Below are 26,084 nucleotides of genomic sequence, written 5' to 3'. Positions count from 1 at the left end.
CGCTCGAAATGATAAATTTTTCAACACATGAAATAAGTTCCTTTAAAGTATGTCCATAAAACTCCGAAAATTGATAGGGTCACGCAACAGCTTTTTAATATTTAAAGCTTCCAGGGCAGTTTTATGTCTTTGCAGTATAAAAAAGTTAAATTCAATTTATTTTTAAGTGAAGCGAAGTGTGTAAAAGAAATACAAAGCTAGACTCTGAACACGGCCCTTGATTCTTAGAGTGTCATGATTTAAGTGAATATCTCTTATCTTGCTGTAAACTGAATGAGGTGTCACTTTAAAGAAAGAGGTTGGATGCAGAACTCCCCTTAACGTTGACATAAAATTGTTTTCTGATCGAATAATACATTTTCACTTTAAAAGAAAGTCACAGAACACAACACAGACAAAGTAAACCCAAAGATAATATTAGCTCGCAATTACCGTCAACATTCCCTTTAATTTAGAATTAAGGTTAAACTAATCCTGGTTAAATGGCTGTTTTGGGTGTCTTAGATCGGTTCGCAAACACAATATAAGGCGATTTACATCAACAAACAGATAAACAGTTTGTTGTTGTTGTTGCCTTTATTAACAGCATTTGCCATCCAATAGAGCTGGGTTTATTGATCAGCCAACATTCATTTATTATTCTAGTAAGGCGATGTAATTAATTATTATAATACCATTTTAAGGAAGCTTTCGAAATATTTTAATTATTTACGTAGTAGCATTATTCAAGTTAATATTGTTCTTTTTGTTGACGGTGCTTAGTACAGTTCAATCAATAAAAATTTTCAGCCAACATTAATGTACGATATACTTTTGCTTGTCATAAACGAATATCTATTTTTGATATTAAATGCACCGTTTTAAAGCAAACACCTGACAGTATTTATTTCCATTCACACAACACAATGACACATTTTACTAACCGGTATAAAACCAATTTTTATTCGTTATTGGAAGAAAAATATTAATTTTTATTTCTGTAGTATTAAAATTTTAATATTAAAAAGAGAGTAAGCAAAACGATAAGGCCTCATTTTTAAGCATAAAAATGGACTGTAGTAACCCATAAATGGCGTCATTTATACAGTCGGTGTCAAAACAAATCTAACATGACATCAACAAGTGTTTTTGCTCCAACCGCGTGCGTGCGTGCAAATGGTAATGGAAAATCCAACCAAACAGCAAGCTTTGCAATAATTATCCGAGAACGACCTGAATAATAATTCCCAGCTAAATTTTCCTCGGTAAGACCAAAATAAAGTAATCGGATCTACTAGGTTTGTTGTTTATCAGTTGCTTGTTTTACATGGATTAAACGCAACTGGAGTGTATAATTAACTTCAGTAATAAACACTAAACATGCCCGTTTCAAAAAAATATTGCTCATAAAAAATCTCTTAACAACGTGTCACATATATTTGTTTAATTGCACAATGAGACGATATGAATCAATAAATCAATATGTGAGGAAGTTTATATTATTATTTTTTTAATTATTACATTGTTGGCATAATTCAATAGAGTATGACACACAGTTGTTCATTAAAACGCCCATAAATCAACAAAGCTGAAGCAAAATTGTGGATAATTTTATTAAGAGTCTACTAAGGGAAAACTAAATTATTTTTAGATGTTATTTTACAAGACTGACTAGTATTTAAACAAGCTTTTTAGTCTAAAATAACATTTCTATTGATATTATTTTTCAACTAACCTATACCCATTGGGTATGATACACATTTTACTAAATGGTGTAAAATCGAATTCGGTGTTTTTATCTGTTCGATTTGCGTTATTTCGAGGGAATTATTTTACGTGAAACAGCATAAAATCCTTGATACGGTGAAATATAAAACTGGTTTTACTATATTTCTATGGTTATATTGCCTCGGGAATGGCTTTTACCTAAATTTATGGTCGACGAGGTAATTAATGGGCCCGAAGAGTTTCACTTTACGTTAGTATTCCTGTACATTTTCGCTTTCACTTACCTTTAAGGCAAACTTTGTTCCGTTTGAATTTTAGCACCGTGGCGTTGGCTTTTTCTTTAGTGCTGACGTACAATTGGATGAACACTGTAATTTCCGCGTTTCTTAAGCCAGTACAAACCAAAGTGATTCTGAAATGTTTTTAAGTTTTATTCTGAATAACCAATAACATAGTGAATAATTTTGGTTGGACCTATAGTTAGAAATACAAACCTAAACGACTGCACAGATGTTGGAATGAAGCCACTTGATGAAATATTCATTTGGGGTGGTAGGAGGGTGCCCTTATTTCCAGGTCCATATTTCACGTCAAGTATGTAGGGTAACTGAAATATCAATACAAACTTGTTAATATTTCGAAGTTGGGGAAATCTCGGTTAATATTGTATCAATTTGCATAATATCACGAGGGTACACAGAAATGGAAAATATACTAAGGGCGTGTGGTTAAAGTTAGGACACATTTCGTAAAATAATCTCACGTGGATGATAAATCACACAGGCCGAAGTTATCGATCAATTCGGTTCACATGGCCGATTGACAACAGCTTAGGTTGTATTTCAAATCAGTTTTTAAAAAACAATAAACAAAGTCGGTTCTAGGAAAGTTCTAAAGTTTCTGTTTAAGCAACAGCTTGGGATCTTGAAGGGGAAAAGAGTTTTTGCGGGTTTGCAGTAGGGAAAATATTAGGAGGGACAATTTTATAATATTTTATCGTTGATGAAAAGTTGGTGTTTTAAAACAATAAATCATTCCAGATAACTATTGTTAGGCTAGGTTAGTATGAGTTAGAAGATTTCTTTTTGCATGTTTTAAACACCGTTTTAATTAGCGGTGAAATGTGCTTCTTATGACCATCAAAAGCCTAAATTTGCTTTTTAAAGAGTGCATAAATATACTATACTAACACCACTAGCTTTATGGTTTACTGTCCGCCTGGATAAATCAAGTGTTTTTATTAAATCCTAAACCTGAAGGTTACCGCCTACATTACACTTTTAAACGAAGGTAAACATGAAATATCTCCCAAATTACTTGCCTTATCTAACCGCATTAACTGCATAATTCAACCCAGAATCACAAAGGAGAAAAGCCCAAACACTGCTTCGTAAGGCCTTGATTAATTTTCGTCGTGTTGGAAGAAACAAAACCAAATCTGCAAACCTGCTTGCAGACGGCTGCAATATTCTTTACACAAGAAGCTTGAGACAACTTCTAAACTGTCAGAAAACAGATCAGAACCGATTTCCTTTGATCAAACTTTTTATATCGTAACATTACACCTCAAAACTTAATTTTGGTCCGGTTGCCATCGTAGATTATTGGATTACACCCCGTAGCAAACACTTTATTTAAACAATCTGCTTGCTTGAGGCGTCGGATGTTTGCTGACGATCCGAAATTGGATTCGCATTGGAAAAGACCGAAATACTTTTCAAGAAGAACGTTAAACACTGAGGAAATTACTGCTACCGTTGTGTGTATGTGGGTGTTGAGTTAACATTTACTTCAAGTTTGAAGTCCAGATTAACGGTACACAATTTTGTTGTGTATGATACACACTTTTTTAAATCAGTTGTTCACTAGCTTCAAAAATTGACATTTCCAAATACATCCCCAGTGTCAGACCTAAAATTTCCACTTTGTTACACACAGGATAAACACAACAAGGGTTTGTAATACAATCCTGCAAGGACCATTAAGCACGCTAAGTTTACGAAATAAATCAATACTGCAAAGAAGTCTTATTATTGTTATTATGGATATTAATGAATGATATGTTGCTGAAACCTTGTATAGGACAGACCTTGTAGAAAGTCCTCGATCCTTAAAGAATGTTCCAAGAACCCGTTAATTAACGAACGAGGAAATTTCTAGCCCTATTCTAGGTCAAATCCCATGAAAACGATATTTTATCCATGTATCTTTGATGAAATCCGACTGGTGGCAGGTATTGAAATAGCAACTTCCGGAAATTATAATTTATTTCCGGTCTCATATGCGGCTTTTTGTCGGACTTTTATTGGTTACCGGAAACTGCATAAAGAGTGGGATTCAAGCCGTTTATTGTTACAAGCAAACCGATTGCAAAGTTTCTCACGATGACTCCCTACTTTCCTGAACTTGCTTAAGCAAAATAATGATTATTTTTTGTCTGATTGAATTGCATGTCAGGGGTAACACGAAAGTTTTAAAATATAAATGCCTTAATACGTATTGAGGCATTTTAGAGAAAGATAGAGCGAGAGCTAGAGCTCATATATATTAATACACATCTGAAAATGGTCGATAAAGAGGCGCCCAATAAAATTAAATCGTTTTCCTCCGGAGTGAAGACAAGTGGATGATTCACCAAATGGAATTCTTTAGCATTCCTTTTAATATATTGGTACATGTATCTTTTATTATTTCCTAGATATTTATGAAACGTTCCAGGCGGGAACGATAAACGAAAATGGCTCCATCTTTTCGTTTTTTCCTCATGACTAAACTATGAGCAATTTTATAGACTGAAACGGCTGCCAAAACTAGAATTGTCGGCCTTTATTGTTATACGCGCCCATTAAAACCTTTCTATTGTCGTTTTCTATGCAAAATGTAACTGAACACGTAACAGAGGTGCTTTTAGCACTGAAGGAAATGCAATTGCTTTGGAAATCTAAAATGAATATTGCAACGGAATTTATGTCGGTAATTTACGAAAATGACACTCCTTTAAATTTATTTCGTAGATTTATAACAGTTAAATCAAACGAAATTCCTATTGTTCTTCCTATAAATTTGTTGTTAGCTGGAAAATGACCCTTACTAAACTCAGTAACATGAAATTGAGCCCATTAAATGGTTGAAAAAGTGTGAAGTTCTAACATCGCTTCCCAGGTGTGTGTTAAAGACCAAATCACGTGTTCGTACAGTTTTCTTTTAGAGAATTGTCAACTCTGATAGAGAGTAAATTAGATTTGTAAAGCACCTTAGACTTTTTCAGGGTTTATCAAATAAAATCCAAAAAGCATAATAGCAATTATTTTTCATCAAGTATTTTCGACCAATCGTCAGAAACATTTCCCTGACCAAACGACGTTGATGATACGATAAACTCGTTCACAAGTTCCTGACCATTTGTACATAATTCAAAAGCGAATAATGCCCTAAAAAATATTTAACAAGCCCCGGTTCTCCGAGGGAACGATTATTTCCCTCATAAACGAAAGCCTTCCGGAATGGAAAAGCTCGTAAATGTTGAAAATTGCAAAATTTCTGTCAAAAGAAGCCAGCCCGAAATTAAGAATGTGTTTGAAAGGTGAAACAAAAACGGGAATAATTTTGTTGAGGAGGTGATTTTGTGTAAACCGAGAATGCAGGCGACACCGAGAGGGCGAAAAACGGGGAAAATTAAGTCTCGCGATTTTCAAAGGGACGCACTTCAACGATTACTAATTAGACGCTTAGGGAGGGACTCGGGCTCACTTAGGTGTGAAAACTAAATGAAAATCGAAATCCCCTTTCATTTACATGATGTAGGTTACCAATGGTTACGATTTTATTGGTTTATCTTACATTTAGTGGTTCTAACGTTCGTAGTATTTGGGTTTTTAAATATTTCAAATACTTTTTAAGGCATTTATTAATTAGTATAAGCCTAAGAAAAGAGAGAAGCGAGTTTACCTGTAATTTATAGTATTTATATCAGTATGTCAATACACTATTAGTTCATTTAAATAATTCTAAATTAAGCCATGTCAGTGAAAATCAATTCCGTAGTTCGGTATTAGTGTGATCCTAGCCCGTGTTGCCCAAAGGGCACTGGGAAACGTGTTATACGAGAAATGGCAACAATATCGTTCCCTCACAAGTTTGCTTTGACCCAAACTCAAATACGTATAGTTCATGACAATGGTTTCTATTACAATCTGTCGCTTTAGCATATTTTTTGACAGTTGATTTTAGCAAATTCCTAAGAATGCTATGAGACGTTAATAAAGGAGGATAATTTAGAAAGAGTAAAGAATGGGCAAAGTCGAATAACAACAGCCAATTCGAGAGTTTATTCGGAAATCCCGGAATGTTTGGCATTCAATTAAACTTGTTAGTTTGTCACTGGAAGTGTCGGGATTTGTCTTCAAATCCCATTCGCAGACGATTCGCTGTGTTATCTGATTGCGCTGATATTGTTACTCCTTCGGGATTATTAAAATCGCTTCCTTCATTTTAAGTTTAACGCCTGGGAGCACACCCCCTATTCTCTTATTAGTTTTATCCGATACAATTACACGGCATGAATATTTTTTTGTTTTTCCTCAAAGTCAACAATCAGAGATACATTCCAGGGTAGGGGTTTGGTCCAGTCTAACACAAACATACGTTTAACCTATGGGGAAATCAAAAAGTCAAAATTAAAGTTGAAAGCAATTTAAATTCAATATAGCGCGGTCTCCTTGTCGGCGTATTTAGTCGAATTCGCTTCCAAGGTTCCACTTCCTTTTTTTTCGTAATTAAAAAGGAGAAACCCCGTCGTAAAATCTAATTTAGCCGACTCTAAAATTTTTCCCAGGGAACATCGGGATGGCCTGTAAATTTCCATTAATTCTCTTCGTCAACATGAAAGAGGAAAAACCCCTTACTTCAAGAACTAAGTTGCCGATTCGAATCAATCTAGCATTATAGTCACGAGGACTTACAAGGCAAATGTTCAAAATTCAACTTGGAATTTAGGGCCTCAAATCAAAGTATAAGATGGGTTAAAAGTCATTTTAGAATTATCTATTTTAGATGTTAAATAACCTAATTGTTGTTTTAAATTTTATTGATTAATACTGGAAAAATATCTTAATACAGTGTAATGTTGCAAATCACACTTAGAAATAGTTTACCAATCACTGTATTGAATACAACAACTTATACCTTGATATAGACATTAAACCAAAATTACACGGGCACAAGAAAATAATGAAATATTTTCAAGTAAAACTCATTTTAAAATTCCCTGTGACACCGCATCGAAATTAGTTTTAAACACAGATATGGCTTTTTAACCGGGAAAATAAACCGTCCCTATCGGGCCACATTAAATATCCATCAGTCGTTCAAAGTTAATTTTAAAAAAGCCCATTTGGCATATCCATGAGAACACCAATCCCACTCGGATGGTTATTTAAAAGCGTTTGAATATTTTAATAACGGGAATTTAATAAAATCGGTAATTTTTTAAACATTAATTTTCGGGAGGGACAAATCGACTCTGACGTTCGGTGGATCCTGTTTAATATTCATGTGTTGCAGACTACTGCAATTCTAGACTACACTTTTCATAGATTGTTCAGCTCAGTTCACATTGGCGGTAATTTTGTTTCACAACCCGCCATTAATTTATGGTATGTTTATTTTTGTAGTTTTTTAAGCATAAAACAAAGTATAATTTAATCTTTTTCCTGGTTAGTATTTTTCAACTGTGCTCGTCTGAAACCAGTGTGCAAAATTTTGATTTCTTTCATCTAATTCAAACTAACACTTTCTAGATTGCAATAAAATTCTTAAGCGCAAATGACTTTAAAACAAACATAAAGGTTTTACAACCTAATACTGCATAGCTTGTAATGCTGATATCCGCCTATAAAAAAGACGACGTAATATAAATGGGAAATTTACGTTCATGGGGTGCTACATGAAAACGATTTCCTTGCATATAAGCAAGCAAAATTACTTTCAAAAGCCATTCTTCAGATTTACACTTGCTTGGTAACACAATACCGCACTAGTTGACGGGCAAGTACTTACAATGAAGAAATAACAAATATACATCGTCAGGCTTCCAATAACCAGCGTTCTCTTTGTTGACATGACTATTGCGATTTTTGCTTTGCTATGAAACAACCTCATTCAGGAAACAAATATAAATACGGCTTCTTGCTTTTGATGGAATAAGTTCTACCCTGTATTCGTACAGCTTCGCAACTAGACTAGCAAAATTGGCTACGTCAATTCAGCAACATGTTAATACACACCGTGCTTTTTAATAATTTTTTTTGTAACTTATTTTATTATAATGTCAGTACAACAAAATGTACTACATAAACTAGGAAATAAACTTGCATACACTACTATTAGTTATCCATACATTAAATTAATATACATTCTCTGATTAGCATGAGAAGTTATTACATGTTATGATCAACAAACCTATCAAATGTCACGTTTCAACCCAAACATAAATTATTAAATACACATTGTACTTCGTTAACAAAACGTCCAATTTTGTTTGTAGTTGATATCAATAATTAATAATTCTCCATATTTATTGGGCTTTAAACCATAACCTGATTCCTAACTAAATTCTCAACAATTTTCACACGCTACAGTGGAGAAATTCTTCAATTAAAGGCACTAAACATGAGTGGAAGGTAAAAATTAATTAGCGTTAATTATTCCTTAACTGGAATACAGGGTAGTCACGTTGCAAATGAGCCGATTAGTTTATTTTAGCGTATTAAGGAAAATTGAAGGCAAACTTGGGGTAAGCAATAATAGGCGTAAATCCAATTCGGGCTTAATTGAATTATGACCCAAAATGATTTAGGCTACTTGAAAATTCTAAACATGCTGAAATATTATGGGTTGCTTCTTTGCAAGTCCCTTCATTTATTCATAGTAAGCTTAATGACTGAATCGGTAATTACAAAAACTCGAAATTGTATACTGAAGCAAAGCCTTTACTGTGATTTTTATTTGTAGATTTATGCTTCAAAGATTTGGTCTCCATGTTCCAAGCAAAATTTATAATGAAATATATATTAAATTTTTCATAAAAGGACCACGAATTGCTCCATAACATTATGCTTATAAAGAGAGGTTAAACCCTAAAAGGCCGTAAAAGTCTTTTGCATTTTTAATTCTACCTTTCCTTTACGAGCCCCAGTGCTTTTTATAGACTCCCACTAGCGCCTTTTAACTCTATTATTACGAATATCGATTTCTCATTTTTGTGACAACGTAAACTATTAAGCAAGCACCAGTTTTTATGCGGGTTTTCATTGAAAACCGATAAAGGAAACAATTATGTTACTGTTCTTTTGAACGTGTTGCTTTCCCGTTGCTTTTAAACTTTCTGAAAGTTTACTTTTATTCTGCTAATTCCCGGAAATATTTGTTGATATTGCAGTTGCCCATTGTTCGCAACGAGTTAATAAATAATTAGCTTACGTGAAACTTGCTTGGATTTAGTTAAAATAGAAGTTCACTCGGCAGCGATGGACAGAAAACTGACTAGATTTATCCTGAGGACTTTACTAATTAAGTTATTTTTGTTTGAAAAGAGATTTATTCAGTATTTAGGGGTGACAGTCCCATTGTTTGTAAAAATCATCCCTCTCAGACCGTGTCGATTCCCATCAGCTTCGGGAAACTTCTATCAAAATTTCACCCTCAACTTAAGTTCAATAACCACCCTTAAGTGGAAAGCTTACATTTGAATAGAAATTGCTAAGCGTAACGGAACGGTTTATTTGATTTACCAACTGAATAAAGTTTGTTTTGACCAAACTTTTAACCGCTTAATATTTACTTGTACCAATAAAAGTAGAAAAACTATAGACTGATGCTCTGCGACGCTCAATTATTATGGAAATTACAGAATTACTGCATAATCATTTCTAAAAGTTCAGTCATTAAAAATCATTCAAGCTCATTACTTTTTTACGACTTTATTGCTTTTAGAATTAGTATTAATTTGATTTAACGTATTGTGATATAAGGTACAAATTAGCATAAAATGAAATTAATTGTAACTGCTTTTGAACCTTATCGGTTTAATATTAGAGATAGAGGAAAATTCTTAGTGGTACAGACAATTGTATTTTTAATTATTTCTAATATTTTTACCTACAAAACTCACACAAGACTGATAGCATACAATTGTGGTTCTTATTTACACAAACTTGAGGAAGTAATTGAATTACTAACCAGTGTAGGGTTTCACTATTCACTCACTCAAGGTAGAAAAGTTTCACAATAACATCTTCTTTACAAACACAATAATGAAAGTAATCTAACTCGAAGAGTTTAAAATTAGATATTTCTTTTCCGCAGGTGTAAATCAAAAGCAAAACATCATTTTTCGATACGTCAGAGATGCAGTTTTGCAACTTCATTTATTTTTTAGATGCAGCTGAACGAAGAAGTTATTAGATATTCAGGCAACATCGCGCATCGGGCTCTGAAAATATTACATTTTATCAACGAAATTAGGTCTCTAACTTCCAAAGCGCGACATCGAATCGCATAATCTCAATCCTGCTCCAGGAATTTGTTTAAAATTTGTGGCGCGACGTCGTGTACCCATTTCCTGCATGTGAAGCTGTAATTTGTTTAATTTTATCACCAAGTCTGATATTTAAACTGATTTTTGAGCATCATAATTTTGGGAGCAAAGTTCTATTAGCTACAACGGACCATAAACTTGTTTCCGCTTGAGCAATTAGTTTTAATAGAAGTAGTGAACTTACCGAATAGTTGAGCAAACTTTGCCAAGAAAAGTGAATGGAGTCTATATCATTGGGCAGGAGTACCACAAAGCTGATTCCATAGTCGTTAACTGCTCCATCTTTGACGTAGTACAATGTCGTATTTATGCCTGAAAAAGTATTTAATTAGCAAAGAAAGTTTTAGTATCAAATCAAGTGGAAATAAGGAATTGCCATCGTAAACTTTTATAAATACGACGCTCCTAACAGTAATTCAACAGTCTTTCATAAATAGAGATCAACCTGATGGATGAGAAATCGAACTGAATATAACCCCAACTTTGTAGGTAGACAGACATCCAGCTATATTATTAATGGAAACTACTACAGAGAAGTTTCTATAGACAAGTGATTTCCATATTTAATATAAGACATATTGGCAATTGTGATTTCGATCCAACAGTTGCCACGATATAATACAAAATTGTTGTTATAACGCGTGCTATACTCTGGAAAATATTTCTTTGGAATTCCGCTTCGTTTCATGTTTGACTCGATAAAATGTAACATGGAAATTACTGGAATGATTACTTTTTGCTTGTTAACGTATTTTCCGAACGCCCGGATTCAGGAATACATACATACAATCCCCCATTTCTACTACATTTAAACACTCGCCATGTAATCAAGTTTTTATTACAAGGACAATAACTCATTTGTCCATTTTGTTTTAGCCCACTGATTAGCTATACAGATAGGAGTTCACGCGTGGACCTCGATAATACCTTTTAATGAAGCTTTGTCGGATTTTTTTTTTGGAAACTTCTCAAAAATTGGAAAAATTACATACTTTTTGAAATTCTATATCTCGGTAACACGAAAAGCTAGAGAGGCCAGTTTTGGCTCATTTTTTACTACTTTTTGAAATCCAATATCTCGGTAACATGAAGAGCTAGAGAGGCCAGTTTTGGCTCATTTTGTAGTATTTTTTAAGAAAAAGAAAAAGATACAACCTTTCAAAAATTGAAAAAATTACATTTTTGGCATTTTTGACAAATTTTTACTTTGCACCAAGAGGGTTCCAATGCACAGCAAATGGCATATTTATACCAAAGGACCTTAAATTAGGTGAAATAAGCACAAAAAAAGCACTTTTAAAAAAGTAGATCAATTTAAACCTTTCAAAAATTGGAAAAATGACATTTTTAGTCAAAATGTAGAATTTTTTTGCTGATTGTGGGTCAAAAGAAACCGCCTGATAGAGTTCGTTATTTTGTAGGAACGCTATTCAAATTCAGTTTGATTGTCGTTGTATTTTACAGTTTAATTGTCAGTAAAAATAGTGTTAGTTAAAAACAAATTACTAGAACTATAAGAAGATTTTTTATAGTGACATAGCAACATCCTGACACATTTTACATATTTTAAATATAACCGAAACATGTGTGTGCCCATGCAATTAAGTGTCAGAATTAAAATCCGACAAATTTAAGGATAAAATCCAGCGATCCACGTTTTTTTAATGGCTGCAACGGTATTACGAGTTAGAAAGATTTGCACCGGGAAAATAAAGCGGATTATCCGGGAAACGCAGTTAAGTTTTATAAAGAAAAACAGTTTAAAAAAACATCTCCGGTTCCGTGTCACTCTTAATTTAAATTTAAGATTATATTTTGAGCCGTTTAGTGGATTTAACACCTGTGGTTCTCCATTATTTAAAACGGCAGTTTTTACTGAAGACTGCAAAGTTGACGGGCTAATTTGGACCACTTTCCCGGGGCACATCCAAGGGAATTGTTATTAATATTTTTTTAAAGCAAACAAGCTTAGAATGCCTTTGGGTAATCACTAGATTTATGTCAAAAAAAAAAAATAATTACGGAAGTTCCACATTTTTAAAACGGAGACAGCTATTTGTGTTATGAAATAATGAATTCGGAGAGGCTTTTATGAGGGCACTAATCTCGAATACCCCAGATATCTAATTTCCGGCTTGAGCTTCAACAAGGGACCATAAAAATTAATTTGCCCCCATTAAACTGAATGGAAACGCCTATCATATTCGGATTTTCTTTGCCAAATATGCTAAAAAACATCACACAACATACAGAAACTTCCGAAATGAACAGCAAAGTTGTCGCGAATAAACATCAAGAAAGTTTTCAGAAAATTAAAAGGCGCCGACGAGCATCCTGTCCGGTAAAAATCTGATAATTTAGCTCTAGCGTTTTGTGCTGAAGTTCCTTTATTTTTAGCTTTGCAATCAAACTTTTTTAATTTAAGATCCGACTGGAAAAAAATATTTCGGCTCTGTTATGGAGATTGACATTGTTAAGGGTGGATGGCCCTTTGTAAGAGCCAGTCGTAATGATTTATTAAGAATTTTAATCAAACTCCAAATTTATTTTGGTAAATGTTTTAGTTAAATTTTTCTCACTCTATATAATGTTGACTAGCTGTAATATTTTAAATTGTATTTTGGAATAAAATATCAATTAAGTGTTAAACAATCACTAAACAGCCAAAAGGTTCAATTAATTTTGTAGGGGATGTAATGCAATATAATCTGAGCCACTTAACGTCTCTTCAATATTGTTTTAAGGGCTGAATTACCGCAATATTGACGTAAAACTCTAATTAAGATTGGAAATGTTACATAACGAAGATTTAAATTTGGTTTAATCCGCCGTTTTATTTAAGACACTTTTAGAAGAACTTAAATCTGTTTCGGTTCAGATGAACCGATTTAAACTTTTATTAATTATGGGTTTTGTTGGCGGAGGCAGGAAAATGTCCCGTATTTATCTGAAACACGAAATAAAATAACGAGGAAATGCGAAAGTGGAAAATAAATTTCACATCTGTTTGACTAATGGTTTGTGCTTTTAGGTAAAGGTGTCTTTTATTGCTGTTGTATTATTTTCACAAGTGGCAACCATGTTCAAAATTAACGAGAGTGGATCCTTGGACCCTTATTTTTTCAACTTCAATTGGCAGTGAATTTTCAACTGAAAAAAATTTATTGAATTATCAACGACACTCTCAGAAAGGGGGTTTATTAATATTTCTTCCAAACCACTGAACCTCATAATCATCCTTCGAGGGACTTTTTCTCTTCTTTAAAAATATTGTTTATTATGATGGTTAAATAATTACTACGTTAAAACTTTGCATTTTCCGGCCGAATTCGAGTGAAAATTAATGGAAACTCCAGTTAAATTAAGTTCTCCATTTTCTCCTTGAGCTGATATGGAGATGCAGTTCCTTTATACCTTGCGAAGTTGAAACAATGTTTTACCTAAAGGTGGGAATAAAGGTTTTCAAGGGAAATCTTGCTAATTGTTTTCAAACCCTCCGTTTCATTTCTGTTATCAGAACTTTGTTTTAAGTTTCTCCACCATTAGGCAGATGCAATTTTCGAGCATCGATCTTCCGTTTTACAGTTGCGACAATTGTCAAATCAAACAAGCTAGTCGGGTTTGATGCATCTGACCAGGTTTTAGTTGCTTTTTTAAAGGAAAAATGGGAAAACAAGCAAGTTTACTTATAGCTGATGTTGTTTGGTTGTTTTCCATTATGCTGCTTATAAGACCATCAGTACATGATTAAACTTTCAAGATTTGTAACTATCCATGTTTTGGTGAGTTACATTTTCATAAATTACTCTATTTTTTATTTGTTTGATTAACAATATATTCAACATTATCCTCTACAAGCTGATGAGTTTCTAGCAATTTTGCAGGCTCACCAACGCTTGTTTAAATTAAAAGCGAAAAAATAGCATTTAATTTTACACACTCGATATAGTTCGCGCATGCAAAGGTTTTTTAATCCAAATACAGAGCGAATTCAAATGCAGACCCTAGACCAGCCATAACACTTAAACGAAATAGCCTAAATAAGTGGTATTAGTGGTCTCGAATTCCCGCAAAGTGCTGTGCAATAATCTTTTTTAAAATTTCCATTTTTAACGAAAGTCATTGGTAAAAACATCAGTCTTCGGTGTTAAAATGCCTGGCCTGAAAAAGCTTCGTATAATTTAACGATATATTTTAATTAAGTCCCCTAAAGAGGGAGTTATTGTTCTTCAAAGTGAAGTAATTTTTCTTCCAAGTTTGTAAATAAAAATCATTATCGGTGGGAGTTTCTCACAAATAAATTGTGATCGAGCGACCCAATTAATTTGAGGACCATTTGTTTGCGTTAGGAAGTGCATCGGCTACGTTTTTCTCGTTAATATATATCAACCGAGAATTAAGTGCGCTTTACACTATTAATGGAGAAAGGCAGCTTTTAGTTTCAACTAAAAAGAGGACCACGTTGCAGTCGCCTATGAGTAAGTTCTTAATAAGCGCAATGATAAGTTTTACTGCAACGGCCGTGGCGAAAACTGTATGAAAAATAGGACAGTATTTTAACGTTAGCAAAACGAGTGCAGAGAAAATATATCAAGGCCCTTAGGGATTTTTTTTATTACTTTATCGGCCCAAATATGTTTGCTTTTCATACATTTTTCATCTGGATATAAATTGCATACTGCGAACATATCGTGTACGTCCTTGTTTTTCCTACCATTTCCGGCCTATTTCAGTTTCGATTTTCATTCAGATCACCAGGGACTCAACCCCTAAAATTGTATCATATTAATCACCTTGGCCTGGTATTTGTAGACTTGTTGAATATGTTAATGATATCGGAATATATTTCACGGACGAATGCGTCAACACAATCAACGACAGAACTGTAATAACAAAAGAGCAGAGCGAAAATTTCTAATTTAAAATAATAATCATAGTAATTCGATGAAAATCGAGAAAATGGAAATAAAAACGTCTCGGATGAGCTCGCCGTATTTTAAATGCATCGGGAACGTATTCGCAAATTATGCCGGAGATAAAGTTTAAGCGTAAACTCTTCTCGAGAAATTGTTCCGATTATACAGGATACTTTTCAGCTTGTTATTTGTTATTGAAAACTGCTATTATCCACATAACGTATTCCGTTTAATATTTATCAGGCAAAAATAAATTCGCCTGCGAAAAATTTATCAGCGAACACAATTTTAATTAATCTAATTAAACCGACAGCGAACAAATAGCTGAGCTTCCTAAATTTGATCCCATCACATCCAGATGATGTTAACTTAGAACTCAATTGCAGAAATGCGTTTTCCGGCTTCACATTGCAAACAATTACCTGGATTTCCAGGACATGATATCAACTTAGTTAGTCCTTGTTAATTAGTTTGTTGTTAACAATGACTTTCCGGTTTTCATTTTGTTGATCTGCTTTTAAGGGAATCATTCTGCACTTAGCTTATTGAATAAAACAAACTTAACTTTTTTGATTGAGTGGATAGTTAACATGAATTTTCTAACACAAACACACACAAGCTTTTTTATTTTTTTAGTTCTGCTATTATTATTATTAAGGCAATAACTGAAGAAATCGAGTTTTGCATGATAAATCTCACTCTAACGTGACAGAAAGTCCAAAATTGTACTTGTTTTATATACTCTTCAATCACATACAAACCAAGCATATAATTACTTTTATTGATACATAAAATATAGTCTCAAAGAATTTAGTAGACTTTCCGTTTCGTCCTGTTGGAATAATATCTTTCAAGCCCAGGAAACAAAGATTATTACTGATCTGATCATTTGAAAATTGCTGAAATAATTTGTAATACCTATAAAATTTCAAACACCTTGTACATACCCAGTTGTACTCGTATGGTATAACTATGTCAATTTGAATGAATTAAATTTTTTTATATTATACAGGGTGGTCCAGTTTTAAGTGTCAATAATTCACCCTTTGATAGCCAATCAAAAAAAAAGTTCACTTGCATTGTGTCGTTTTTCTGAAAAACGTTTCCTAAGGAAGATACAGTCCTCCAAATTTCAATTTAAAAAATCGTTTTCTAGTTTAAAGCTGAACATCCAAGACTTGTGAAAGTCCAAATTTGTACTGAATAGTCTAAAAACTTGCTTTTTACTATTAGGAATGGTCTTATGATTCGCTTTCTCAGACTGCCATCCTGGTTGAGTGTCTGAAACTGGCATTCAAGAACTAAAAAAAGTCCGGAAATCAAGACAAAGATTGTATTGTGCATGAAACTCATTTTTTACTACTAAAAATAATATAAAAGTTGACTTTTAATTCTAGAACGGACCTTACTAGGACTAAAGAGAGTCCAAAAGTATATTTTCAAGACTATTTTATTTCTAAAAATTAGTTCTCAAGACTATTATTGTAGCATTTGGTACCAAAATTTTTTACTTTTATTACTGAAGAAACTTGACTTTTAGAAATAGTCTTAAACTCGATTTTTCAGCCTTAAAAAGCACTAGAAACAGTCTGAATTTCTTAGAGATGCTACAATTCATTACACCTATGAGTGTAGAAGTCAATTTAATAGTGAAGAAGCTTGAAATAACATTTTCAAGATTATGGTCAGTGGATAAACTAGCTTTTAGGCCTGATAAGTCAAAAACTTTGTAAAGGTAGTCTTGAAACTCGATTTGAGGCACTGAAAACAGCCTTAAAACACTAAAAACAGTATAGTTTATTAAGAAACACCCGAATTTTTAGCACTGAGGTGTCTAGAAGTCGATTTAATAGTGACAAAGCTTCGAATGCCATTTTAAGTCTATGAAGAATGTAAAAATTGTTTTTTAAGTTTGCTATGTCAATAACTTGGTGAAGATAGTCTTGAAACTCGATTTTCCAAGCTGAAAGCAGTTTTGAAGCACTAAAAATAGTCCAGAATTCGAAGAAAATGAAAAGCAAAGTAAACAGCACGAAAAGTTAGTTTTCAAGACAATTTTCATGAATCTAATGTCAATGTCCTGCATCTAAGACTATTTTCAAGACTAAAATATTGAAATTTTTCTTCAAATTTTGAAAACTTACTTCAAATGCAAATTTTAAGCTTCTGATGTCACTTTTCATTAGTTCAGTCACATTTTGGGGTTCAAGTCAATTTTTAAGGTTTAAATGTATGAATTTGTTGTAACAAATTCTTGAAAAAGTAGTTTTTATGTCTACAAGTCAATTTTTAGTATTAAAGTCTCTCGATTTGCATGAAAACTGGTTACAAACACAATTTTTATCTTTTCTAATTCAATTTTCAAAACTAAAGTCTTTTAGTTTGTCTGGAAACTATGAAAACTGGCTACAATAATATTTTTTAAACTTCTTAAGTGAATTTTCCGTTTCCAAGACAATTTTTAAGTTGGGTTGGGTTAGTTTTGGGTTTTTGACCATAATAACGTGTAATAAAGTGCTTGTTCCAAATTTGATCAATATTGCTCCAACGGTCTGACAGTTATGAGAAAAAAAACGATTAACAGAAATTTGAAGGACTGTATTTTCCTTAAGAAGCACTTTTCAGGAAAATGACATAATGAATGTCAACTTATTTTTTAATTGGCTATGGGTTGGTGAATTATTGACATTTAAAACTGGACCACCCTGTATAAAACTTTTCATTTAGTAGATTTCTAGTAATAAAAATTTCTGTCACGAATTTTGAACTCTGGGTGTCGGTCTTAACTTAAAAAATGATCAAGAACATTGTTTACGTAATTTCCTTACTAAATATTTGCATAAAACGAAAAATAAAAATTTCGCTGAACTTTTCTGAAAGGATTTAGATTTACGTGTTAACAACTAAGATTAATTAGCCTCTACAGTAATTAACTTTTATATTGGGGAACCAAGAAGTTTGAAATCAGTGCAGAAGCCACTCGAAGTACAAAAATGTAATGAATAAAGGATGGCCCTTTTGGGCTTTTGAAAGTTTAAAGACAATAGCGAATCTACATATTAATTTTGAAGGAATATTGACAAAGCGTTTTTTTTTTTGTTGAGAATTTCAATTAAGAGGAGCGTTGAGGTTCAGGTAACAGATTTAATATACTTCTAGACAATGAATATGGAGTTGCTACCTATCTGGCAGTGTATAATGCCTATTGTGTTTATTGTATTCTAAAAGCAAGCGGCAAACTATTATTGTTTGAGAGTGGAAGAGATAGGATATACGACCTATTTAGAAGTGTATATAGTTTTTGTAAATTTGTTGGATAAACCGATCATTTGCTTAGAGCAGTTTAATTAACGAAGAAATAAATAATTGGTGGAACAGCATACGATGGAATAGGCTAAAATGAAATAAATTTAAAGCAAGGGTTGTATTTTAACTTGAAAGGGTTATTTGTATCTCCACGGCTTATTTAGCGTTCTCCTTGCAGAAGCCAATTAAAATTTAACAATTTTCCTCGAGTTATTTTTACTTTCTAGGAAGTTTCGCTCCCCAATACATGACTTTAATCACGCAATTAAACTTTTAATTTGCCAAAATGTCGGTGGAGCGCTTTAAAATCTAACAAAAGCTCTTAACCTGCTGGTAGCGAATATCAAATTCCTGTTCAGTGCTCAGCTAGACTGTTAATATACCAAGATATTATGGGGTATAAATTATATTTCGAAGCACTTTGAACAAGTTTAAAAGCTCCCCCTATAATTAGGATCGATCTTTTCCTAAAATTTTCACTAAGTCCATTCAAATTATAATGTAACATATATAAGTAAAATTTTTATTACTCATCTTTTGTTATGAACCGGATAAAGCTTCTTGCCAAACAGAGAATCAACACGATCTCCCCTCTCGTTTATACATAAATCCGCGATAATTATGAAATTACACATTAACAAGGTTTTCCGAGAGTGACAAAATACGTCCTTTAGCCCTCCTTAATTATATCTAGAGGCAATTTTACAGGCTCCGGATATTTCAGCTCTCGTCCTCGTCTTAACAGTCGTTTGAGAACAAGATTGCCATTTGGCCAATTTTAATGACTTGTTTTCTATTCCCTTTATTTTGCTTCAGTGTCTGTAAATTGATACGTTCGTTTTGGGAGCTTCTTGTTTCCATGGGAGCCCTTTTAATTTCCACTCCACATTGTGTTGCTTCCAACCAGCAAACGCCAAGTTAATTTCTTTTTTTGCCGCTCTTTGATATTTTCCTCTATTAATATTTACGTGAAAGTATGTTGAAAATGTTTATCTTGTTTCTAAAAGAATGTATATTGCATAGAATAAAAAAGTAGAAGGTCAAGATAATTATATGATATAAAAGGTTAGGTGCCATGTAAAAGTCACGTGTGAACAAACGACATCAGTCAGACAAAAATTTGAGCTGTCAATAAAAAATCTGACAATGATGCCAGGTTGAGCTATAATAAATATAAGAAAACTATTTCGTAAACTGAGCTTGCATGAAATTTCCGTTCAAAAAGAAAATGAAACATCGTAAAGTTCGGGCACCTTTCAAGGAAAGGGAACTATGTATATTTTTTCGCTTGGAAAACTGAGAGAAGTTCGGGAACATTAAAAGTTCCAGGCCAATGTTTCCATCACTCAGTTGCCGCGAATTTTTGCCTCCAACTTCTTTAATTTACTCGTTCATTGAAATAAACCGAGTGCATTCGCGCTACATTGTTAAGGCATAGTACAAGAAAATTTAATAAAGAGCCTCTATAAAACTGGGGTTAAGTGTGAAGTTACATTAAATTTAAGGAATCTCGCGTTTTTAATGTTCTGCTCTTTTATGGCGGCCTTTTACTTTGAAACAGGTAGGTAACTTATATGTTTCGCTTTTAAAACCGCAAAGAGGAAAATATTTACTGTAAATTAGATCTTTGCGGGTAGAAAATAAGTTTTGTGCCGTATTTATTAATCAAGTTTAAAATAACTTGTATTAGAAACTTTTACTGTTAAACACAACGACAAACATTTTAGCTTTATTAACTGTAATGGATTTCCAATAACACCTTGAATAAATACAAACAAGGGTGCTTTTCTCCAGATAAGGAAAATAATATTTCCCACGTATTACCTTCGATTTAATACATTACTTTTTGATTCTGCTTGTTTATGTGTACGTTCAGCTTGACGTAAACTTCCTCATAAATGCCTGCACAAACTTGAAACGATTTACCGTTTTTGAAGGCGATTTTCGAATGACTCAGTTTTAGAGCGGAGCTTTATTAAGTTTTTATCGATAGATTTACGATTTTAAAAGGGTTTGCGGTTCGAAATTACGTTTGATAGACAGGTCCGAAAGTAATGTAACAGCGTTTATTTAATTTAAGTATAAACAGAGCAAATGTTTCGAATGTTATAAATGGATACATAATTTTACCAACGAATGTAAAAATGCCAATGCACAATTATCATTAATATCTCAACTAGGGTTAGGACAATGCACTAGGTGAAAAAAACAAGATTGCCATTGTTTCCGGACAATATCCAATTTGTGATAAACATTAAGCAAAACTATGCCCGACTTGTCCACTATAAAGCTGATATTCATAACCTATTAGTCAAATTCTATTCTGGACATCAAACGCTCCAATAAACTCGGTAATTCCATATTCAAACAGGTTAATTTTGGGTGATTCTGGTGAAATAATGCTTTGTGCTCCTGAAGGAAATTAGCTTATTTTGGTGGCAATAATTCTGAATTAAACCAAAAGCCATATTGCTAATAATTGGACTTCCTAATTTTGATTTCAGATCACATCCAGATGGTCGAAGTTCAAAATCGACAAACTTGGGTCATTATGTTAAAATCATTATTAACGTCTACCGAAGACTGTTTACGATTTGTATATAATGTGAGTGATGTATAATAGCAATTTTTACAAACTTGGAAGAAGTCATACAAAACCGTATTTAAAAACAAAGTAAGCAATTCAGGTAATTAATTTTCTTTGTTGGTCTTTAACTCCACATTTCTTCTAAAACCCCTCATAATTTATATTTACAGCAATCATACAACATTTTATAGATCACTTTTATTATAAAGAGGCTTTGTGTCTGTAAAACCATTTTTATTTCGTATTTTGTACGTCACATTATATAAAAACATACAAAATAATAAATGTAACCTGAATTCAGTAAAGTTGGAATAAAATGAGTTTATCGTTTTTGAAAGCTTAAAGGTTCTTCATTAAAGCTCGTCTGGCTGAATGTGGGAAATCGTTCATGTCAAACCGAATCTTTGAAACGAAAAATCCATTTTCATGCTTTACTTTCCCCCTAAACCGGCACATACATTTCGCATAGAAGTTAAATGAAAAATTAAGCTTTTATACTGTTTCTCATAGAGACTGTGTAAATTACTTAAAATCACTTACCCAATAACTTCCAAACCTCTTTTTCGGTAATAAAAAAGTTCATGTGAGCACGTGTCTTTCCGTAGAGCAAAACGATCGCAGAGAGCAGCGATAGGGTGAGGGCTCTAAGCCGCATGTTGGAACATCCGAGAGCACACTGAGCGTTTTGAGCGTCGCGACGGATAGAGCGTTGTAAACATCATTTCGGGAGCGCATTCGACAGGTCGAAGTGTCCACGCATACTCGACAATTATTGTTATTGCCATTTTTCCAGGATTTATGCCCATCCAGAAATAAGCCCGGCAACAGTTGGTTTTGTTCCGGATAAAATGGCAAACCCCTCTCTTTGAGGATTGTGATGTGACGAAAATTCGATGGCTCTGCAGATTTGCTCATGGCTCAACTTTTTATCTCTATTCTCCCGGTACACATTGCAATCAAATAGAGCTGTAGTACCATCTGTACTTTATGGTGAATTAAAAACATTCATTATGGTACTCTTTGGCTGTAAATTGTGGCTTGTTGATTAATTAATAAGTTATAGTTTTGTCTCATAATTCACATTTATTTTTCTATTAAATAAAACAACTAACAAAGATTTGCTTTCTGTCCTATTTTTTGTACGTTTTTCTCCTAAACTTTTTTGGGATAAATCGCTGAGTGAAATCTGTTTTATTCAATAAATCGCCATATACACAGAGCAGATTGACATAGTTTTCTTTTAAATTTTTTTTTCTTAGATTGTCAGCCTGAAATTTTTACCTTTACCCCTCAATGTGATTTTAAATGAAATCACACACAAAGACAAATGTACCGTGTTCGAGTCTGATGTTCCCTAAAAAGCGAATATTGCCTTGGTAAATTGAACTTGGAAAGTGACATATGCAGTCGAATAAGACTTAATATTTCCTTTCAGCATTTTGAAAGTAGGGAAAGTTTTTAATATTTTCGTGTTACCTGTTTTCTTGTTTCTGTCGCCGGTAAAACGGAAATATGGAAATATTTTTCCTGAACTAATCTCAGCGTAAATCGACTTCGTCACTGATTAACTCTTTAAACAAAGTTCAAAGAGTTAATTTCCGTATTGCTAGTTGTACCGGGAGAAAACCATATTATAATTACTTCATAGAAATCCAGAGTTAAGGCAATATTGGACAAAGGCGAAACTCGAAGCTAAAATCTGCAATAGCAGAAATGAGAAATCGCAGCTCTAATATGATTAAAATATATTTATGAGCTTCAATGGAATATTTTTTCGCCTCCTTTTCAGCTCGATCGTAAAACCATAATGAACCACGGCCCATTTCACTAGATATGAGCATAATTAAAAAACATATTCTGATGGCAGGTGCCGAACGTGCAAGACTAAAATAACATAAGGTGAACAAGCCAAGTTTTGAGAGAAAGTTTTCTAAAATACTTTCCTTGAATCAGGATTTTAATAAAGTTTGTCCGAAAAGAATTCTCTAACTTCAATTTTCTTTTTAGAGTTTCTTTTAGAAAAAAATGATTCTCAAAGCTTTTAATGCGGGAGAATGTCGAGTTTTATTGTTGTTTAGGTCTTACTTTCATATAGCTCTGCTTGCCATATGTTTCGTAAAAATTACAGGGTCTGTGGGTCATAGCGTTTCGAAATTCAAGTGCAAACAGATGAGGAACAGTGTAATTATCTTTCACTCTCTAAACCTACAGCAAAAATGCTAATAAACTTGTAAAATTTTTGCTCTGCGTGAATTATTTCACACTTTCAGTCAAAAAGTGCCATATCTCATTCCTGCTCTCATATCGATCAGCTCAAAACCTTATTTATTACCATTGAGGCAATTATTAATGTTTATAGCCGGCTAAATATATTGCAGCCCGACAATAACTTGTATTACATATATTTTCTAGGCAATCGATACTTTTCCTTTAGGACTAGTGGTAAGCAGGAATTTGTTTGTATTTTATGAATTCGTGACTTTACTGAGTGATTGAAGGAAGCCTTTTTGGTAATTAATATTCGAACCAAATTTCCTAGCAATTAGGGAACCAAAGGGTAAGAAACCTTGTAATCAAATTGATTTGCGTTTATACCGGAAATGCGGTAATTAAAGAGCGTAATATTTTTCCAGTTCATTTCTCCAGTAAATGAGATAGAAAAGAAATAAGTCTGTGCCGTAAATTGAAACATTTTGACACTAGGACCGTAAGTCTTTGAAGTATGCCGTTATCTGCTTAAGCTGGTATGATGACATAAATGAGTAGCACAATGCGCCATGTACGAATTAGAATGAGAGGAAATTGGTGGAGCTTTTGTATTTAAATTTTCATTCATTGCAAATAAGAAAAATAATTATTTAAATCCGGGTCGAGAAAGTTTGGATGACTCAATTATAATATTTGGGTAAATGCCGTGCTATATGTACTTAATTGTACTGTGTTTATGTTCAATGACTCATTACGAAATCGCTTTTAGATATAAATTAGCATTTTCACTTTCTTATTGGTGGGTGGTTTATCCTGGTCAGGCCCCACCCACTCAGTAAAAATGTCTTCCGAAGCAATGAAGCATGAAGACAGGACGGATGGTCCTTTGTTTGCTTCGAAATTACACTACTGAAATCACTTTCATGGTCAACTTTTTCGTCGATTTCAAGGCCAATGTCTCTTAGTATGGGTCGAGAAGAAAGTTTATTTTTACCCACCAAGACAAAGTCGTTACCTTCACCTCGTTCACTATGTTGTTTTTTCTGTAACATTGCATTTTCTTCATCTTCTTCACAATTACAAATTTAATTTTATCCCAATTACCCCCTTGGATCTAAAACACAGTAGCGTGAAGGTATGCAACTAGGAGCCTAGCGTGTTCAAGCAGCAATATTTTGATCATTACATCTAATTAATATGTATAATGTAGACGTTTTTAGTATGTTGCTTATTCAACATAATTTTTTGTTTTACTTGGCACAGTAAGACCATTTCAACACTCCGTGCATGTTTTTTATATTTTTCACGTTTATTGATTTTTAGTTTTTCTCAATTTTACTGGCTAACTAGAACTCTGAAAAACTTTGATTACGTTATCAACAATTTATAGCACAGAACCCTATACAATTTGTGGGCACTTTTGGAAATTCAATATCTCGGTAACGTGAAGAGCTAGAGAGGCCATTTTTAACTCATTTTGTAGTATTTTTTATGCTTTTTCGAATGGCGTTGGAACGAATTTCCTGCGAATTTAAATAAAAGAGCTACGATTTTTCAAAAAGTCGAAAAATTAAATTTTTGTCAAAAGTGCAATTTTGGCAAATTTTTATTTTGCTCTATAAGGGTTCCAATGCACAGCAAAGGGCATATTTATACAAAAGAACCTTAAGTTAGGTGAAATAAGCACAAAAAAAGCACTTTAAAATTTTTCACTTTTCAAAAAAATTGAAAGAATGGGGGGGTATTAGAGAGGTTTTTTAGGTACTTTTTGAAATTCAATATCTCGGTAACGGGAGGAGCTACAGAGGCCATTTTTAACTCATTTTGTAGTATATTTTATGCTTTTTCTAATGGCGTTGGAACGAATTTCCTGCGACTTCAAATAGAAGAGCTACGATTTTTCAAAAAGTCGAAAAATTAAATTTTTGTCAAAAGTGCAATTTTGGCAAATTTTTATTTTGCTCTATAAGGGTTCCAATGCACAGCAAAGGGCATATTTATACAAAAGAACCTTAAATTAGGTGAAATAAGCACAAAAAAAGCACTTTAAAATTTTTCACTTTTCAAAAAAATTGAAAGAATGGGGGGGTATTAGAGAGGTTTTTTAGGTACTTTTTGAAATTCAATATCTCGGTAACGTGAAGAGCTAGAAAGGCCATTTTTAACTCATTTGCGTAATTTTCATACGTTTCTAAAGTTGCGTATGGTCAAACTAAGCTCATTTCAAACATTTACAAAACCAAAACAGAGTTGTAACTCTCACAACATTAAAATCATTAATACGTGCATGTAAGAGATATCGTCTGAACACTTTCTCCTAAAGTTGACAGTTTCTTTTGGTCTAGTTTTTATCTAGAACCCGGTTGTTTAATTGAAACCTTATCAATATAGCAAAGTGAAGATTTTAACATTAAAAGCTGACTCCAAACTAGAAGTAATAAATAGAGATTAAATATTGTTTATCGCCTAATTTAAGGCAAATTAGGCGGGCTTAGTAGTTTTCTGGATTGCTCCGGTTGATCCAGTTAATCCAGACTCTACTTAGGAAACTTGCTACACCTGTTAGGAATTAATATGAAATTTGCATAAAGTGAAGAGCGAAATTGGGACACAAAAAGCCGTTTGCCAGGGAATGTGGTCATCAGACTGTGACGTGCACCTGATGCACTTAAGCTGTAAGGTACAGCCCAATCTTTAGGTGGTTTACTTTAGATAGAAATGCGTCCGAAATCTGTAAAGGAGTGGGTAATCGATGAATTAAAAC

At 33.2% G+C, this 26,084-nt stretch overlaps 1 protein-coding gene across 1 annotated transcript in view; it reads right to left on the bottom strand.

Moving 5' to 3' along the window:
• The window catches only part of LOC145739002 (tyrosine-protein kinase Dnt-like), a 32,818-nt gene extending 11,035 nt beyond the window's left edge, over positions 1-21,783 (bottom strand). The window contains exons 1-4 of the mRNA XM_081994269.1: positions 21,653-21,783; positions 10,488-10,615; positions 2,202-2,314; positions 1,992-2,119 (exon numbers count right to left, since the gene is read on the bottom strand). Coding sequence (XP_081850395.1) covers positions 1,992-2,119; positions 2,202-2,314; positions 10,488-10,615; positions 21,653-21,767 — 484 coding nt within the window. The 5' untranslated portion in view covers positions 21,768-21,783. The remainder of the gene's footprint in view (positions 1-1,991; positions 2,120-2,201; positions 2,315-10,487; positions 10,616-21,652) is intronic.
• Positions 21,784-26,084: the final 4,301 nt, after the last annotated feature.

This window comes from Ips typographus, linkage group LG16 (assembly GCF_016097725.1).
Source record: "Ips typographus isolate SLU linkage group LG16, UJ_Ityp_2.0, whole genome shotgun sequence".
NCBI classification, from domain to species: Eukaryota; Metazoa; Arthropoda; class Insecta; order Coleoptera; family Curculionidae; genus Ips; species Ips typographus.
Note: the sequence above shows the minus strand (reverse complement) of the source record. Positions and strands in the feature narration are given on the sequence as shown.